We start from the raw sequence: 16,834 nt of genomic DNA on the forward strand, positions 1-16,834 counted from the left end.
ATCACAATGCTTATTGGACTAATAAAAAAATATTCATAATAATCATAATAGGCTAATTATTATAATCCTAATCTAATTTCCATTACTGCATGTTGCAGAGCAGTAATTACTGCAGTGTTGTGATTTCCACCATCACTCATTGACCACATCGCTATTCAGGCTGGATGTCCAGCAGCGGCTCTGTCAAGCCCCAAACAGCACGTCAGAGGAGCGGAAGTGAGGGGCCCAGGGTAGAGAGTCCCGGGGCCACTGCTCCTGGCCAATGAGAGGCAAGAATGCAAACACTATTACAAAACTGAGCTGTGTCAAGCTACGGAGAAACAGCGAGATGACACCCAGGAAATGTGGAGATTTTGCTTTCAAAATAAGAGGTGGAATTTGTCTGGTTTTGGGGTTGAAAATGTGTATTTTTGGTCTGCTTTTTACATCTTTAATCAGCAGTAGTAACGATAAAACTTATATAACTATTATAATCTTATAGCAGTTTGAGGAACACTTAACTTACGCAGCCCAGGGGGTATTTTTGCAAATTATGGAACAAAATAATAAACAAACATAATATTATAATATTTACCAGATTAAATGAATGAACAATTAAAAGGCCCCAAATCCAGTTGTAGCACACTAGTCAGTTTGAAATTTCTAAGACTTGAGGACATTTGGGGTCGCCCAGGACCTCTATTGGGAGCTTCCTGGGTTCCAACCATGGCACTTAAAAAAAAAACGTATTTGTTTTATCGTTTTTTATAAACAAGCTATATTTTGATACTTTTATACTTGAAACATTATTTACATTGAAAATAATATTTAAAAATCCCATTGTGCATCAATTTATTCCTGTTGTTAATTACAAGTGTTTGGCGGGACATATTTAGTATATTATGCTTTTAAACTGAGCCAGAAGAAAATAGGCTATGTAGGGATAAATGTGTGAATCTTCCATACAAACAATGTACACATTAAATGGCATTGTATTCGTATTTCATTTGAATAGGTGTATACACTAGAAGGGGAATGGTTCGAGCGTTTTTTTGTGAAATATAAGTTTTATTTCGAAAAGCCGTACCGGAAATTGTCTTGTTGTAATTATATGCGGCTTGACAGTTAGAGCTGAGAGCCGGAGGGCGGCAGTCAGTCAGACAGTGAAAGTGAAGGCGGAGACCAGCCCAGTGCCGAAAACTCAGCCTCTTCTGGATCACGTTCAACTTCACTGAACAACCCCAAAAACCGATCCAAAAAAGTAAGACTTGAAGAGGAAGGAAGACAAGAAAAAAAGAGAAAAAAACGCGAGGTGCTCCCAACTTCTGTTCACCGCTATCTGCAAAGAATTGTCTTCCGGTGTTGACTTTTTTTTGCGAGCACTGCAAGAGAAAACCCTCCAAAGCACAAAGTTGAACGTGAGAAATGTGAAGCTACCGGCTTGTGTGTTTCAACCAGGCTCCAGGATTCCCTATTAATCCATGCAGTACAGTGCAATGGTACGTGAACATGGATTATTATTACTTTGAAATGTTGTGATAACGGTGATGTGATACCATTTTTTTGTAATACTGTCCTGTCCTCACGACGATCGAGAAATGCGGAGAAGAGGGTTAACTTAACACGGACCACAACACTGGCACGGTCGGGCCAAAATTGTACTAAACTTGGCACAGATTCTCCGGCAGCCTATGTTAACAGCCCATTCCCCTTAATTTGGCAAATGAACTCTATATGGACTGGTGACAGCTCTGTAGGACACACAAACACACACTGTAGCAACAAAATAACAATGTTTAACTTCCAGTCCTTTCTGCATTATTGCTACACCGTTACACCTAGATTAGTAATGAGTGTTAACTCAATATAAAATGGTATTAAGGTATTCAGGTAATTATTCGGCCAACTAAATGGCCACTAAAAAGCCATTTTGGATTAAAAAAAACATAAAATATCCCCAATATTACCTCATTTTAGCGTGTCAAAGTTTTAAGATAGGTATTTTTTTTAAAGCTACATGTCTGTACAGCCTTACATGCTCACTACAGTAAACAATAAAATGTACAAATCATTACCTTTAAGTAGACGGGCTTTAGATTCATTTATTTAAAATTACTGTAATATTTGAATAAAATGTGCCATATCTTCTGTATTAGTTACTATTTTTCTTGTCATGATTCATTTTTAGTAACTTTTCATAGCATTTAAAGGCGAATAAACTGAGTTCAGGTCGCTACAGTGTGGCTGACAAGACAAACTAAAAAAAAACAACAACAGAAAGTATAAGCCTGCTGTTGAATTATCTGAAGTGGAAAAGCAGTCAGCGCATGTTGTTGACACGGAGCTCGGGGGTAAAGGGTGCCAGAGCTGGGGAGGGAAATGTCCCTTTGCCGTTTCTGTGTGACCAAGGCTGTGGTCCAAAGTCCCCGAAGCACAGGAAAAAAATGTTCTGGAGTGTGAGGGGGCAAATGAATTGTATGCTGTGTTTTCAGATAGCCTAGGAAGAGAAGAAGGTGCTGGATGGTGGATAGGGGTTGTGTGTTTGGAGGAGGAGGAGGAGTGTGACTGTGTAATTACGTGGGTGAAAAAAAAAAAAGAAAAAAGTTGGGTCTGATTTGCTGGAATCGCGCAGGACCGAAGGTGCACCGGTCGATTTCATATCAAGTTTGGTTAAAGCAGGGGTGAACATCACACACTCGGCGCCCTCTGAAGCTTCCCACAATGCTTTTATGAACGAGATATCACAGCACCGAGACGCGCAAAGAGCCAGTGTATTACAGGAGTACGCAGCAGCCCCGTTTGCACCGGATTTACGAGTACAATCTGCAAGTGCTTACCGTGCATGTCAACTTAAAAAAAATCTGCATAAAATCTCCAATTTCTCCGCGGAGACGACAATCGTTGGATCGCAAAAAAATTCATGGATGTTCTTGGATAATTTATTTTTGTTTTACGCGGAGAGCTCCACAGTCTTGCATGGTGCACATCGGTCCAGGAATGGCGCGATAAAGTGATCAGAGGAATCAGTCCAAGTACATTCACTTTTTGTGTAGCCGTCTCGTCATGTATTCTCCAATTTGTCTTACTCAGGTATTTGGGTCTTTTTACATATACATTTAATTGGTTTGATTTGCTTATTTGATATGTTTTACAGAGTGGATTGGAAGTTGTATGCGCCAGGATTGTTCAGTTTAAGCTCTGCTTGAGAAATGCTTTTATAATTGATAAAGTTTTTGTCTTTTTTGTAAATATTAAGCCTTCGAATTATTAGAAATTTAACTTATTAGAACAGAATGCACGTGTTTGCGCCACATTTGTTGTGGATATTACATTTGAGTTGTTTAAATTCCAGCGAAAGCCCTGACGAAAAATCATTTAATTGTCCTGTAGGCACTTAAAAAGTAATTCAAGTGCCAATCTCTATGCGCTCTTTGTGTGCGTAAAGTTATGCGTAAAGATGGATTTTATGATAGCATTCCAAGACTGTCATTTTATCAGTCCTGTATAATTGGTGCAGGTATGCTCATTTTTTCTCAGCTTTAATTAGATTATTTGCGTCCTCCAATAACCTCACACACACCTCCCAGCCTCGCTTGAAGTGTGTTTATATTTTTTTCCACGTGTATATTTTTATTTAGTGTAAAACCCCTATACTTTAGGGAAGTGAAGTTGGAAGAAGATAAAGCCACTTTCACTGCAGGAAGATCAAACGCATGATAAGGTTGATTCAGGGGTTGGACAGAGTAGCTGACTGTTTTGGCTGACTCAGTTTTACTGTTTATATTTTACTTGGCATAAGTAAGTGATTGACTGAGATGTGGTTTAGTTTGTACTTAAGAGGATTGTGCTTTTATGGCCCCAGCTGAAGTGCACTGCATAGGCCCTGGCCAAGTCATTTATCTTTACAGCATTTGGCTTTAGCCTTGTTGAAAAAAATTAACAGAATATTTAAAGTGTTTTTGCACAGGAAACCAGGAGTGAAAAGGATTTCAGAAACAGTTGCTGCCGAGCACATTTACTAGCATTTACTGCCTGCTTTTGTCAGTTTAATTGGCGACATTTTTAGTGAGATGACGTTTAAAGGAGTTCTCAAGTTATTTAATTTATTTTTTATCTCTCTAAAAGACTGTGGATATGTCTAGTATCCACAGTAAATATAATACATTTCAAATTTATCTGGAGAGAATTAAATGTTTATTCACACTGTATAATAAACGATTATAATTTGACATTACTTTACTGGAGCAGAGTTTTATTGGCCTGAAAGTGCAGAACAGAAATGTGGCTTCACAGAGGAGCACCAGCGGCAGGCTCAGATAGGGAGTTGATTTCTGTGGTTTCCTATAGCCGGCCTGCCTGGCTGCCTACAAAAAGAACAATATGTGGTTTAACTCTTCAAACGCCTGCCTTAAAAGGGCTGCTTCTACTTATTAAATTTGACATTTTAATGACCTAAAAGAAAGATTTGTTAATGTTTCCAGTTGTCACTAGCAGCTGCTGTAATTTCTGTTGGCTCTTAAATCATCCGCACTATCCTGTACATTCCCTAACCTACAGAAAACAAGCATTAAGAGATCATTATAATTTGTTTGAGACTTACTGTACTATTAGGGATGTAAAAGCCCGTAGGCCGATAAAATGCTGTAGAAATGTAATGCTTTTTTAGTTGTACATTTCAAAAAAAGAAAGTCCGTCAAATGTGCATCGAAAAAGTTTTCTTTTTTGACTCATATTTGCTTTAATATTTCAGTTAAGAATGAAACATAATGTGGTATAAAGTGTACTACAGTATGATGCAAAATACACACAAAATTGAAGAAAAGTAAAATAAGTGTTGAAAATATTTCAGCTAATATAAATGTGAGTCTCTGAAAATTTATCAGAAAAAAATATTTTAATGTCACATGTTTTTTAATTTAAAGATGGATGGAAAATTTAAAAGTAGGCCTTGATTTCAACATTACTGACTCAGGGGTTTGGAATGAAACTGGGCAAGTGTCATGATGCATATTAACCTCAACACTTTGGCATGAACTTAGAATCCAGTCCTAATTTAACCTTTGCGGAAACACCTTTCACAAGAATGCTTCGTTGAATATGCCGCCCTTCTCCTCTGCTTGTGTTTTTTTTTAAATACATCTTGCATATACAGCCTGTATACAAGGCTGTTTGTATGTGCCGGGAGAATGGGATTCTCCTTAACTTCCTATTTTGTGACTGCACCCCATCCAGTTTATCCTGCATCCTTCGTGAACATGGGATAAGTTCACGTTGGAATGCGGATAGTTTGATAAGAGAAATACAACTGTGAGGGGCGCATGCTCCCTGTAGCAGCAGCAGCACAGGAGTCCCGCTCAGAGCTCATGCTCGGGAAATAAGATTGGAGAGTGCGTTCAGTCACCGGGGCTTGGTGCTATTGTAGTGTTGGCAGTTGATATAAACAGTGGAATGTCCTTGTCATACCTGCAGTACGCCTAGAAACATCTCGGATGGTAAAACCAGTGTTGCTATGTGAAAAGAAACTTCCTGCTTTAAAGCTGTTGAAACTGCCAAATACAATATTATGTGACTGATTATGAGGAATTGTTTATTTGTGGTCTGACTTCCCTTCTGCCTCAGATTAGTAGCTGACTAAAGCCATATTTCTCCTCCTTGTTTAATGACATGAGTTTCTGATTACATTTCTCTCCTTCTCTCTTCCCTCTCCTCTCGGATGCTCCAGGATGAATTTCATCCCTTCATCGAGGCACTTCTTCCTCACGTCCGTGCCATCGCCTACACGTGGTTCAACCTCCAGGCCAGAAAACGCAAGTACTTCAAGAAGCACGAGAAGAGGATGTCCAAGGACGAGGAGCGTGCGGTGAAGGATGAGCTTCTGAGTGAAAAGCCAGAGGTAAAGCAGAAATGGGCATCAAGGCTGCTGGCCAAGCTGCGTAAGGACATCCGGCAGGAGTACCGGGAGGACTTTGTCCTCAGCGTGACGGGCAAAAAGCACCCGTGCTGTGTGTTATCCAACCCGGACCAGAAGGGCAAGATCCGCCGGATCGACTGTTTGCGGCAGGCCGACAAAGTTTGGCGTCTGGACCTGGTGATGGTCATCCTCTTCAAAGGCATCCCTCTGGAAAGTACAGACGGGGAACGCCTCGTCAAGTCTCCACATTGCACCAACCCAGCACTTTGTGTCCAGCCACACCACATAACAGTATCGGTCAAGGAGCTGGACTTGTTTCTAGCATACTATGTCCAGGACCAAGGTAGGTTCAAGCTGTGTGTGTTTGTTTCCCTGTGTGTGTGAGCTAACGCGCATGTGTGAATGATGGCTTGGCAAGGTCAAGGGTCACATGTGCTACTTTTTGGCAGGTCTTGCTGAGTCTGGCTGAAATTACCACTTCATTCGCCAGACAAATAAACACCAGAAACCTTATCGACAGAACTGTATATGCAGCAAATATTTTTTTATATGGCCCGTACTAAACAAAAATACAATTTATAATTCATATGTAATGTAGATCATGTTTTAAATGTGTCTTTGCTCTGCTGTACTCCAGCAGCAGCTCCTACTCATGTTCAGTAATTACGCAGTTTTTATAATTTGGACAGTGTTTGTATTATCTCGTACACACAGGCTTGTACAATTTCACACACACACACACACTGTTTACCTATTTAATTTGTTGGGATATTAAGTACAAACAAATGTGAAAAGTTGCAGTATAGAAGGATAAATTCAAATAAACCAACCAGTATTATAGTTTTTCAATACTGACTCTGTGTATCAATAACATGCTTATGTTTTATTAGCACATTATTAAAAACTGCCTTTGTCCCATAGCCCCCATTATAAAATGTAACATTATGAAATTTAAAAAAATCGAACAATTGCATTAGAACAATTTTGTTTTAAAATCAAATTTGCACCATTATAAAAAAGTAATAGCTACATAACCGTATCGATAAATGCATTGCTGATAGTCAGCCACATTACAACTGAGCATTGAAGAAATTATATTATAAATTATAAATCATACATGTGATCGTGTTTGTGCTAAAATCCGACTTTTCTTAATTCCCGAAAAGCTGCTTTTAATTTTACACGACAGCATTTTGCAGACAGTGATCTGCTCGATGTGAAGACTGAATTTATTTATTCAGCACAGTGTTAAATAAGAGGTTGAAGAAATGTGTTGCCAGGTACTGGAATAGGTTTCTACTTGCACATTTTCTTTTGAATGGAGGTGTAAAAACCTTCTTTTTTTCCAAATTAAATTATTTTAGTTAATTTCTCACATTGATACAAAACCAAAAAAATGCGTCACGCTTATAAAATACTGGCATTCACAAAAGCATTTGAGATAATGTAACACACTTCCACACGTTTTCAAGCCAAAATATATCACTAGAATTTTAAAAAAAAGCAGCTTTGCAATGTCTTCCAGACTGTAAATTGAAAAAAGGTAGTTGTGAATTTTTACACACTTGAATTTGATATTCCACAGTAACAGTAATTAAGAAAAGAAAATGCAGCATGAGAAGTTCAACAGAAAATATTGTTTAGATAGATTTTCTAATTCAGATTTTCTAATCAATACTGTTTTTTAATTCTCATATGGACACCAGATCTGTCAATTTTAAAGCAAAAATTGTCAAAATTAAAGCACAATATGTTTTTTACATTATATACTTACATGTCAGTCATTCATGTTCCTCACGGTGAACTTCCTCCCTTTATCTGTTGACCCCACAGGAATCCCCCCTATAGTATTCCCTGTTGAAATTCCCCTGTATAAGAATCTATTGCAGCAGCACCGAATAACCACCACTACTTTGCTACTGAGGGAGAAATGGTGGTGTAGCTAGCTCATTATCATCAAACCCTGAGCGCCATTTTGTGTTTGATAAGTGCCAGGGAAAGCAGAAGGCACAGCACACAGACAATAATGGTTGCCACTGGCACCGGGGTTGGCATCAGACCCTCTTTTGTGTCTTTTGTAGGATGCCACTGCTTCTCTAGTTTGCATCTGCTGCATTTTTAACCGTTCAGTACCAAGTTGAGAATGGCTCTTTAGTGCGGTTTTCATATCCTATACACCATTTATATGATAAGTTAGTGCTTGTGTTGTACATAATAGATCGTATTTCACCGGCTTTTTATTTAGGAGAATGAATCCGCGATGGAGGAAAAGCAAATTATTGGCAAAAAGATTAATTTTTAGTGTTTGAAATATACGGTGAACATAATGTTCTCTTTCGCCGGAGAATAAATTCACTTTGATTCAGCATCGCATTGATTGATTCAGAGCGATTATTCGTCGATGTCCTCAAAATTTCTGTTGGTCGAAACTTTGGCAAATACAAAATAGAATTCTTTTACCGGGATCACAGAGACGGCCATGCTTCTTTTTTCCCTTTTTCGTTTTTTTGCAAGCTAAAGCGTCTTTTCCTTTTCTTCAAGTTACCAAGCGGTGCCCATCTCCAGACAATGCAGCCATATTGTGGTAGCGTGTGGTGCGGCGCCATTTTGTTTTGCACTGTGCCAGGGAGGCAGGCAAATCACCAGTAATGGTTGTTAGAGGTTTGGAGGTTGGCATCAAACCCTCTTTGTCTGGTTGCAGCATGCCTTTGATTCGTTGGTTGGCATCCGCAATGCAGTGGGCATGTTGGAAAGTTTTTTGACAGTGGCAGAATGGAAGCCGCTCGCCTTTGTTCTGCTGCAACTGCACGAAACAAACAAACATACAATCAAACACAAAGAAACTAGCAAACGGCTCGGGCTGAAACAGAATCTGGTATTTGTGCGAACTGCTGGAAAAAAATGGGTTCGGACTGTGCTTTTAATATTGTTCTCTCTGTCCTGCTACCTGGCAGCCGCTCACTTCTGCTGTGTTGTGTAATTGGGTTACAAAAAAATATGTTGCTGCCGTTATTTACACACAACGGTATTTTTTTCTTGTTATTTTTTCTGGCAAAAATCAATAAGTTCAGAGTGTATTTGTTTTTGATTCTGGTGGGTTGCTGCCTGAGAAAGGTCGGCGGGTTGGCACCGAGTGTGCTGGGTGAATTTAGAGAGGGCACTCAGCCCCCTTGTTCTGGGGCACAGACGCGTTTAGCCAGGCAGGGCTGTAGCACCCATGTGCATGCCCAGATGAATGCCCGCTGGGAAGTAGGCTGGGGGCTGGGAGTGGGGGTTGTGGCATCCATTGTGCCAACTGGCAGGCCGTGTTCAATACAGGGCCCTGGCTTCTCACACACACACACACACACACACATACGGCTGTTGTACTCCAATGCACTGTTTTATCGTTATCTGATAAAACAAGAAGTGCTTCGTTTTTTTCTTTGAATCATCGCCTCTCCCCACCTGGATTCATATGCATATCCAGTTTGACAGCTCGATGGAATAGTTGTAACAAGGCATGTAGATAATGATCATGTTAGGACATGTTCAGATACTGGAGGCCTCGTTTGTATTTGGCTTTGTTAAGCTGCGCATTACTATCTCCTCAACAAATATACGAATATAGATCATATAGTCACTGAAAGCTCAGTTTTTTTCATTCCAATACTCATGTTTGGAATTAATAAAATATGAAAATAAAACAATTCTGAAAGATGTTGTTAAAATACAACAAACGTTATGGGAATGCTATGCCGTTCATTATGGCATGTTATATCAATATCATATATAATTTAAGACTAGATGACGTCTTAGATTTTGAACATTGTGCTGTCTTTTTTCATGGTTTTAAAGGCTGCATTACAGTAGTAAGTGATTAAAAGCGAATTTTCTGACTGTTTTATTTTCATATCCACATTGATAAAGAATATTGAGGAAAAAATATCCTTATTTTGCCACCCTACAATATGGCCACAATATTGAGATCAAGGTATTTGGTCCAAGATATTTGATTTTCTCCATATAGCCAATCCCTACAGTACTTTATACCTTTATAAATGAATTCTGCAAATGGAATAAGTAGTAGGAATGGTAGCAGAAATGACTCCATAAAATTCTGAGCATTTGTGAAAGCTGTCAGTGCTTTCTACCCAGTGACAGAAGAGGATTGCTGAGGTGGTCCAATGGGAGACTAAATAAGTCAAGGTCAAGCCTTTCCCATTACTCTGGTACTGAAAGTTAACACAGCCATAAAACATCATTACCTTGACACCCCCCAGCAACGTAACTTTTTTTTTTCACACTGTCATGATAGCTTGCGGAAATGGATGGATTACCTCTGAAAACATGCTGCCATGTTAATGGAGACCTTGTTTTACGAGCGGCAGACTTAACCCCTGCCCCTGGGGTCGTGACCTTTCCAAAGAGATGTGGCAGGGTGTCCTCTGAAGTTTAATTGAGCAAAACAGATCAGTGAAAACGCGCTGTTGCGGGCCCAGGGCACGTGGAGGAGGAAGACTTTTTGCCTGAGGGGGGTGGTGGTCAGGGGAGGAGGCAGGGGAGCTGCTCCTAAGCCCCCCTTGTTGACCTCCTCAATCGGGGTCAAACCGCGGCGGTCGCAAGATCACCGGTGGTCTCTTGGCAACTGTTTGTCTCCGCTCCCCCCGCTACTACTCATGGTCTGGCTGGTGGTCCCTTGGTTCACTGGCCTAAGTGAGGGGGAGTAGGTACCACTGACACCCCCCTCTCCAAACGCTCAGGCTGGGTCGTCTGGCTGGTCCCTATCTCCAAGACTGGCCATGCCTGCTCACCACACTGCGTGGGGTAGCCGCTTGCATCTTGTTTTCCACCCGGCTGCCTCAGAGGCTTTGGTCAGGCGGCCAGTGTGGACGCCTGACCTTCTGGGTCACAGTGGAGGTCTGTGACTAAGCACAACATCTATCCCCCCCCCCCCCCCCCATCCCCTTATCCTCCTCTGCCATCAGGAATCACCCCTGCGGCACACTGCCTGGCCAAATGACTCTCTCACTCCTTCTCTCTCCCAGTCTCTTTTCTTTTCTCACTCCCTGGCTTTCCCTCAAGCCCGAGACTCCGACCATGACAGCTGTCCCCGGCCCAGGCGCTTGGCCAGAGAGAGGGTGGCTGGTCTCCTGCCAGAAGTGTGAAACAAAAGTTGTTGTAAGCAGACAGCGTTAAAACACTACTGTTGTCTTCCTTTTTTTTGAGGGGGTTATGTCAAGTTATTCAGCTGCATTTAATTTTAAATTTTCCTGGTGAAATGATACTGGAAGAAGTCTCAGGACTGGTTCTTTTGGAAGTTAAGTGGAATTTTATTCTTGGACATGAATTTTAACAGTGAACATTCAGAACAGAATCAGCAAGATCGTAAAATACAACTCCTGGGAAAAACCTTAACCGATGACTCCAGAGCCATATAGAAAAACTCTTCAGATTGAACTGCACAACCCTGTGCTCAGCTTCCATTCTGGCTTCCTTATTAGTATGCAATAGAGCCTGCGGTGTCTGGCTACCTCTCTGTCAGAGCCATAACCTATCGAACACATTCTCTCAATCTAATCCACTTAGAACTCCCTCCCAGCTTCACCGCTTGCCTTATTGATTTCCGCTTCCCACTAAATGTCCTCCCGATCCTTTTTCTCTTAACCCGGGAGCTATTTATGTTTTGCAGTGGTCTTTCTTTCTTTCTTGCTTCTTGCTTTCTTTCTTGCCTCTTGTCTTCCTTTTCCTTCCTTTCTTCCTTTCTTTCTTTCTTTCTTTCTTTCTTTCTTAATGCCTTCGCTCCCTCTCCAGGATCTTTGGTTGTTTGTGATCTCAACCTGACTTTCCTCTACCTTTTCTCCCCTCCTGCTCTTTCTCAAACACTAACCTGTGTGCAGTGCAGCCAGGTTGCCTGGCTCAGTATGAAGCTTGTGTTATTAGCAGCGGGGTTTTGCTCGAGCAAATACCTCAAGGCTTAAACAGGCCGTGTTACCTCCTTGGCCCTCTTTTGTGTGCCATGTGTACATAAATCTCCATGGAAACAAGGCAACTCGGAGCAGAGGCCACTGAGAAATGTGGATGCCTTCTTTCTCAACAAAATTTACAACTACCCTCCTTTGCTCTGCTACACTGTGTTTAATTTGCTTGTGTCACAGTTTGCACTGTTGCATCCGTCAAAAAATGGGACAAGGGCTTTTCTTTGGCTTTCTAAGGCACGGCATTTGGTGAAAAGGCTTTTCTTGTGTATTTCAGCAGGAGACTCAATTTTACGTTTGTGGCTACACTTGGTTAAGGAGTGCAGTTTGTGTCATTAGTCTATGGTTAAGATCTCAGCTTCACCACACTTTCCCAGGCTTTTGGGGAGGACCCCAAATGCATTTCAAATCCCCCCGAGGCCACTTGACTGGAGGACCGGCACCTCCCACTCCTCCCGGATAGATTCCCCACCCCCACCCTGTCTGCCGGTCCTCCCAAATGAAGACAAATGGGTACATTCACCCCCTATCCCAGGCACTACACTGTACCTCACTGTCCTGCCGTACAAAGCAGGCCCTCCCTGTTGCCTTGAGTTTCTCCATCCAATGGCTGCCCTCTCTTTTTGCCATCGTTCTCACACAACTACTTGAAAAACTTACCGTTGTCCCATCTGCCTGCTGGACTGATCATGTTAGACAGCAGGGCCTGCAGTGGCAAGAGGGACAACAAGGTTCAGAGAGGAGAATTCATGTGAAGATGTTTTTTTGACCTCCCATTTTTTTTTCAGAAAAGCACGCTCAAGTACCAGACTGAGACTTTCATGCAAAAGCCAGACCTCTTTAAGGAGCCTTGTGAACAAGCAATGAAGGGAGAGAAAAAGGGAAGGGGTAGTAGGTGGGGTGTGATGGGGAACTTTAGGCAAGGACAGACAATCAGAGTGGTTGCCCAGGAGACACTAACTTCTCTGTGCAGCACCCCCCACCCTGCTTTGCCCCATCAAAGTCTTTTCAGTCCAGACAGGGCCGATCAGTGGCCCAGAGTGATGGTTGTCTCTTCCTTTGTCTGGCGGTACAGTACGGCCCATCACTGTGACGGCTCGACAAGACCTGAGCCGGACAGAAAAAGAAAGGCCTGCCATCGCAGGGCTGTGCAAAATGTACTTTTGGGTGGGCGTGTTGCTGTTAGGGGTGGTGGGCGAATCCCCCAGAGGATTTCTTTCTAATGTCAGTGCAGCGGGTCAAAGAGGGGATATGGTGTCTGGGGCTTGGGAATGGCCTGCTTGGGACGGATTCATCAGCGCCCCATTGAGTTGTCAAAGCTAGCCAAAGAGCTTCCACTCCTCCCTCACATATGTCAGGTTCACTTCTCAAAAAGCTCCCAAATTTTGAAACCAACTGTCGATCAGCAGAAGATGCAGTCAGTGTAATAAACAATACAACCCCCAATATGGTTGTTTGTTTTTATTGACCCATACTGTAAGAAAAGTTATAGAACAGCGGGGAAAGCAAGGATAGTAGGAAAATAAGTCATTTACATTTTTAGCACTTCCATAAACATGCAGTCTTTTATGACAGCAAGCATCTTTGAGCAGTGTTGTCTCTGATTAAAGTGAGGAGGAGAGGAAATCTACACACCGTGTTGGTTGCAACAACATGAGAATCTAATATCTCAGGATCACCAAGCAGGCATCACTGGCAGGTGTTACAGCTTTATGATACAGTGAATAAATGGAAAAACAAAAAAATGCACCTTTCCCACATATTTCTGTGATCACAAACTAGTAGAGCCTGACTGCTATGGTATAAAAAACATACAAACACACAAACAATTTAGATACCAATATAAGAGGAGAACTTAACCAGCTATGAACATGGCTGCTGATATAGTGATTATTTTTTTTTAGCTAGAATGACAAAATACCATTTCTTTGTCGATTGTGCACTAATTTTGCACCGATATGACAAATGTACCTAGAAGGCTGCTTTGCTGAGCAAAAATTTTATTATAGAACATTTAAACTTATTATAAATAATTAAACATCATACATACAAATTGTTACACTGTAAAACAATTCAAGAAACTGAGAAAATAAAGAAGAAATTAAAAATAAATAGCTAAATAAACATAAATCCTGAATTTTCCAACATCAGCCAATTGCTAACTTTGGTTGGGCTCTAGAAACTACCAGCAATTGCTGCAATTAGTCCCTTTTGCAATGACTTTTGTAAAATTTTATTAGATGCACTTTTAGGTATTTGGATAATTTCTAAACCAGTAGGAAAGGCTGAGTCTGGGTTTAGTAATGATGAAATTGTTTGCCCACTGTGCAGCTATTTGAGTTGGGAACAAGCTAGTCCAGTGCTGTCTGGACCCTGTGATTAAATCCCGCTGCAGCACTAACACGATGGTTAATGAAGCCCGTTATTTTTACAGGGCAGGCTTGTTACCATGGTGCCTTCTTAAAGCCTATATGATCTCGCTCCAGATAGCTCCAGAATTGGCTCGCTCTCCTTACCGGCACAAGGCTCCAGCTGGTAGTTTCTACAGTGACTTTTAGAAAACCCTTCCAAATTTTTATATGCAAACACAAAAATGCACGCATGGGGACACATGTTTGCACTCACACGCCTCTATACAGTACATGTGTATGCAGAAAACCATGAACAGATTATTGCTCACCTGCACTTCAGCTGAAAAGACTACATTTAGATTCAAGAAACCGCAACTCCTCAATAACAAAACTTGTCCAAGCGTGTCGGGCAAAAATTGAAAGTGAGAGGGCTTTAAAAGGTTGTTCCGGATTTGCCAAGTCAAGATTGTAATTAGGCCTCCAACATGTGCGCAGATCTACAACCCACAATTACACTGTGGATTGTTACCAAAAAATAACTCTGCTCCACCACCCCTCTCTTGGTGTAGCCCACATTACCAAGGAAATCTGGCTAACAAGAGGTCATCAGACTATAACAGTCACTTGTTATCTCTGTTGCCTGTCTAATAAAACACAGACCCCGTCTAATTATGGGGTCATGATGTAATAGCTGAACTCCCCTCATTGTTTTTACAGAATTGTTTGCAACCTGTGGTCTGGGATTTCTACTGGCTTAACATGGCTCTTTTAGCATTTATGGTAATGACCCTAGTTGACCTACAGATGGCTAAATGAGTAATGCTCAAACTCATCATCTCTTATGGGATCCCAGCTGAGTCTGCTCGGTGTTTCCCAGGAACATCTTCATCTGCTTATGCAGGTCTGTTTCACAAACTATTAGACGCTCGCCAGACATTTTTCTCCCCATTTTCTGTAAAACCTCTGGCTGTAACTTGGGTTGCCATGTGTGTCTTGTTAAGGGCAGTTATGACAAATGGCAGCAGCTGTACAAACTAATCTCTCTGTAGCTTTCACACATGGCGCCCAATTAACAATGGACCACTGTGGGGCCCTAATCCACGGTGCAGCCATCCTCTGGTCCCGCTTGCAGAGCCAACTGCCCCAGGAGACTCTTCTCCTCTGCACTTCTGTTAGCCAGCCTGTAACTCCATTCAGATGGGAGCCGGTGAGCACTGCAAGGCATGCTTGGGTTGGAGACACGGTAGCCATCTTGTTTGTTTCCATGTTGGGAAGCCTGGTTCCTGACGCTAAAGAGCCTGGGTTTTTATTTGACAATTTGGAGGTCTCTGGGATTGGGTTGCAGCCCTGAGAGTATTTGGACTCAGATGCTCACATGCACATATAAACTCACGTGTCTTCAGCTTGTGTGCATGCATTAAAACACATACAGGCAGCTGCAGTCGATAGATTTATTTTGGTTGCTGAACAAGTGGGTGGGAGCAATGCGTGTGTGTGTATGTATGATATAGCTTTCCTGTCAGTGGGCATTTTTCCAGTAGTTGTATGATGATAAACTGCTGTTTCTTGGGGCCTCAGATAGCTGAATGCACTGTGTAATGCACTTAAAGTGCGGGGGGAGAGTGCTTTAAACAGTGCATTCACTACCGCCGCAGTCTTACAGGATAATATACTATATGAAGGCAGGGGGATGTTAGCCCACACTTACTTAATGGTTCTTTTTAACTTTGGATATATTCCAACACTGCTACTCACATACACAAACAATATCCATCCACTTTCCCAGGAAAAGTTTCAATGTGTGAAGCCTTTTTCCTCATCCAAGAGCATGTCAGCAGTGCTTTACATGGCCTTGCTACACTATCTTCATTTCAGTTTTAGATTACAATTAACAACTCCAAAACTGAAATACTGTAAGAAAAAAGTCACTTGGATGCAGACCAGTGTGAATTGTTGTTTCCACATTTTCTTCTCTCTGAGTCAAAACAAAGCCACAAACGGGAGTTCGAGACTCAAAAGAAGGGTGTTGAAGGGTCGACGGCCATCAGGAAAACGATGCAGGCCCCTGCCAAATCTATGACATGAATGAAACAAATGGATGAAGGAAAATGAAAATGGTTGGGGTGTGATCTCTGGCAGGCAGTGCGAAACCGGTGCCAACTGTTATGAATGGGAAAACCGCTGCTGAGCTAATGAAAAAAAAAAGAAAAAAGAAAGAACCTACTTTTTTCATCCGCCATCCAAGAATAATTAACCGCGCGCAGGCCTTCTGATGAGGGTGGAGAAAGCCACAAGACACTTGACTAACATCTCACCGCAGAGGAGGACAGTGAAACACTGATTGGGGTTTTGTTTGGGAACAAAGAGTTCTTAACTATAAAAAAGAAAGCAGGTGAAACCAAAGGTGGAGTAAAAAACTGTTAAGTGGTTCTTCTTAAAATACTTTATAAAAGAAAACATATAAAAAAACTTTAGAGTGACATAAACCATTTTCATTCACTCTATTATACAGAAATGCATGTAGTGGTTGCTGGCATGTGCAACTACATTGCCCTTAAACTAACTTGTATATGCTCACACACACACACACACACACACACACACAGACACACTTTCAACTCTTAACTTAATCCCTG

At 41.6% G+C, this 16,834-nt stretch overlaps 1 protein-coding gene across 6 annotated transcripts in view; it reads left to right on the top strand.

Annotated features, from left to right (window-relative positions):
• The first annotated feature begins 964 nt into the window (after nucleotides 1–964).
• LOC131989058 (nuclear factor 1 B-type-like) overlaps nucleotides 965–16,834 on the top strand; it is a 67,912-nt gene continuing 52,042 nt past the window's right edge. For 2 of the 6 annotated variants that reach the window (XM_059354225.1, XM_059354226.1), the window contains exons 1-2: nucleotides 965–1,478; nucleotides 5,702–6,233. In XM_059354225.1, the coding sequence (XP_059210208.1) occupies nucleotides 1,461–1,478; nucleotides 5,702–6,233 (550 nt within the window). In that variant the 5' untranslated portion in view covers nucleotides 965–1,460. Of the gene's footprint in view, nucleotides 1,479–1,509; nucleotides 3,070–5,701; nucleotides 6,234–16,834 lie in introns of those variants that run through there. The other 4 variants (XM_059354228.1, XM_059354227.1, XM_059354223.1 and 1 more) reach the window with 2 other exon arrangements.

Source organism: Centropristis striata, chromosome 17, assembly GCF_030273125.1.
Source record: "Centropristis striata isolate RG_2023a ecotype Rhode Island chromosome 17, C.striata_1.0, whole genome shotgun sequence".
In the NCBI taxonomy this organism is placed as follows: domain Eukaryota; kingdom Metazoa; phylum Chordata; class Actinopteri; order Perciformes; family Serranidae; genus Centropristis; species Centropristis striata.